The sequence below is a fragment of the Belonocnema kinseyi genome, chromosome 6, assembly GCF_010883055.1.
Source record: "Belonocnema kinseyi isolate 2016_QV_RU_SX_M_011 chromosome 6, B_treatae_v1, whole genome shotgun sequence".
NCBI lineage: Eukaryota > Metazoa > Arthropoda > Insecta > Hymenoptera > Cynipidae > Belonocnema > Belonocnema kinseyi.
The window spans coordinates 37,074,137-37,076,807 of NC_046662.1; the positions used below are offsets into that span (position 1 = coordinate 37,074,137).

Below are 2,671 nucleotides of genomic sequence, written 5' to 3' on the forward strand. Positions count from 1 at the left end.
GCTTCTATTTTTACAAAAACTTAATAATCAATATCCAAATATGATCTGGAATATGCATTTTCGTTAGTGGCGTAACTAATGCACCTCTACTCTGCTATTTGTGTAATGGATAAAAGAACTTAAGAAAACAATGTTTCCTTGGTGTTATGCAAACAACAAATCAAAAACCCTCAGTCTATAAAAAACTTACTACTCGTGTAGGCCAGCAGATGATCATGTATTATTTGTTGAAAATTGATCTGTTTTTCTGAAAACTGTGGAAAAGCAGAATTAAATCGTTCATTTACCGAAACTTATTTCGAAGAAAATTCAATCGTACCAGGTGATGGCATTAACCCTGCAAAACCGTTCAAATGAAATTGACAGCATAATTGCACAGCTTAGAAAAATAAAATCCATTGTGTGTCAGGCATTTTCAAAACTTAAATAAAGAAAAAAAATTAGAATCTGAGAGAACATCAATATTGAAAAATCCTATGAGAACAACAGTATTTCTGCTGATCAAAGAATCTCAAACTGCTGAAGCGGCATTCCTTTTCAGACTAAATCTATCCGAGATGATGAGTTTTTTCTTTTGGATCACAGGAGCCAGAATACGTCAAAGTGTCTCATCATTCACATGACCGACACAAAAATTCGATTACAATAGCCTGCTCAAAGAGATGTGGTCCAAAACATTTTTGGACGTTAGCATTCTGGAAATCATCATTCAGTATGTGCGTAAGCAGCTAGCACCTAAAAATGCTATACCAAATACAACATTGCATTACTAGAATCCAATCACTAAAAGCTAAAATATAAACAAAGTTTCATCGAAAACTGAACTATTTCCAAAAAAGCTTGTGGACTTGAAGGGCTACCAAATGAAGGTACCCGAGTTGAAATATAGGCCGTACTTTGACGACAGTTAAATTGGTTTGAAATAATAAATACTAAAGTGATTACATCTAAATGGGTTCAACAGGAAAGAAGTTTGCCTTAATCTGTTGTCTGCAAGCAAAAGGAAAAATGCAAACCAGTTCGTGGGTGCTTTCAATTTCTACCACGTAAATTTTTCTTGCCTTAATAAGGGTGCTGTACGAGTACCGAAACGTGAGTAATGCAAATTTATTTATTTATGTTTTTTATTTTTATTTTATTGTAATTTTATGATAATCAAAATAAAAAAGACGAAAGAAAGAAAAAGAGAAGAAAGGGGATGTGGTTGGCTGCCTTCTCATTTTTCTATCCTCTTTTTTATTTTTGTCCGAAAATTTTATTTTATTTTTTTATTTTTTTCAGGTTACAATACAATTTGAACAATTATAAATTCAAAGCGATTAGTCCGGGAGTGGGCAATGCTGCTGAATGCAATAATATGTCCAAGGATGAAAAGGGTGTTATTCTTATGTATTTCGCGCCGCTCGATTCGAATATACCCGGTTTTTTCCGTAAAAGTGGTATGTTTTGTTTAAATCGTAATTGTTTAAACAAATTATGAAAAATTAACTTCATCGATCTGGACAATTTTTTCTATGAAATATGGCCCATTTTAAGACGAAAAGGTTTCAAGCAACTTTTCCGTAAAATGCATAATTTAAATGATATAAATTTTTTAAGGCCCGAAATTTGACGTTTTTCACTAATTTTGAACGTTATCAACATTTGACCTACTCCATATTTTTGAAAATTGAAAAAACGTACTCATTCTTTAAAAGTTACTTTATAACCTGATGTAATTCAACATTAGCACTGACCTGGCGAATTCAGGGGGTACAAAATTTGGCGACGTCTTTACAATAAAAAAAATAATAAAAAGTGATGTCATTGGAAATTTATCCAGTCAAAACGGGTTTTAGTTGAAACTACTGATGTGGAAGCCCCAATATAGATTCAAATGAAAAGTGAGAATGCTTTAATTTAAAAAATGACATTATTTCATAATATTTTGATAAATTTTATTAACACTCTGAATTACCGGTTTCCTTCTTTAACAAATAATTATCCATTGTATATGTGTTTTTAAAATGAACGTTTATGTTAAATTTTTGAATTCAATTCCTTAACTGTTCAAATATACTCTGAATGTAAGGTAAAGCACCATTAAAATAAAATTATTTGTCAGTATCACTACATGTTTTTATTAGTTTTATTACTGTTATTATAAATCCTATATATGAGTTCTATAACAATGTTGTTTAATAACTCGAACGGATAGTCATTATGTACAAAAGTTGTTTTGAATTGATTTAAATTTTCTCTTCTGAATTATATATTACTTAACTTAACACACGTATCTAATAAACCTTTTATTAAACTAATTTCGTGACAACATAAATTGTGTAAATTATAGTTTAAGTATTTTCCAGGCCAAACAGGTTTTTTGTACCAATTTGTTAATAAATCAGCACTTAGAGTTTGTATATTTTGCAATTCAAGATAGGAGCAATAACTAACATGTTATCTAAATTACATTTTTATAAAATACGCGTGATATCTGATAATTGTAGAGCACTTTTTTCAATATCTTGTCAAAAAAAATCGGAAACAACTGGCGATAAAGGTGAAACGATAGGGCCACCGGAAATTTGTTTATAGAATTTATTGTTGAAGGAGAAAACAGTACCATGAAAGATCATTCTGGTAGCTATTACAATTTCATTTTTTGCTAATTTTGTTAAGTTATGATTTA

The 2,671-nt window shown here is 30.3% G+C and overlaps 1 protein-coding gene across 1 annotated transcript in view; it reads left to right on the forward strand.

The window, feature by feature from the left end:
* The first annotated feature begins 951 nt into the window (after window positions 1-951).
* LOC117175335 (piggyBac transposable element-derived protein 3-like) overlaps window positions 952-2,671 on the forward strand; it is a 7,845-nt gene continuing 6,125 nt past the window's right edge. The window contains exon 1 of the mRNA XM_033365044.1: window positions 952-1,046. Coding sequence (XP_033220935.1) covers window positions 952-1,046 — 95 coding nt within the window. The remainder of the gene's footprint in view (window positions 1,047-2,671) is intronic.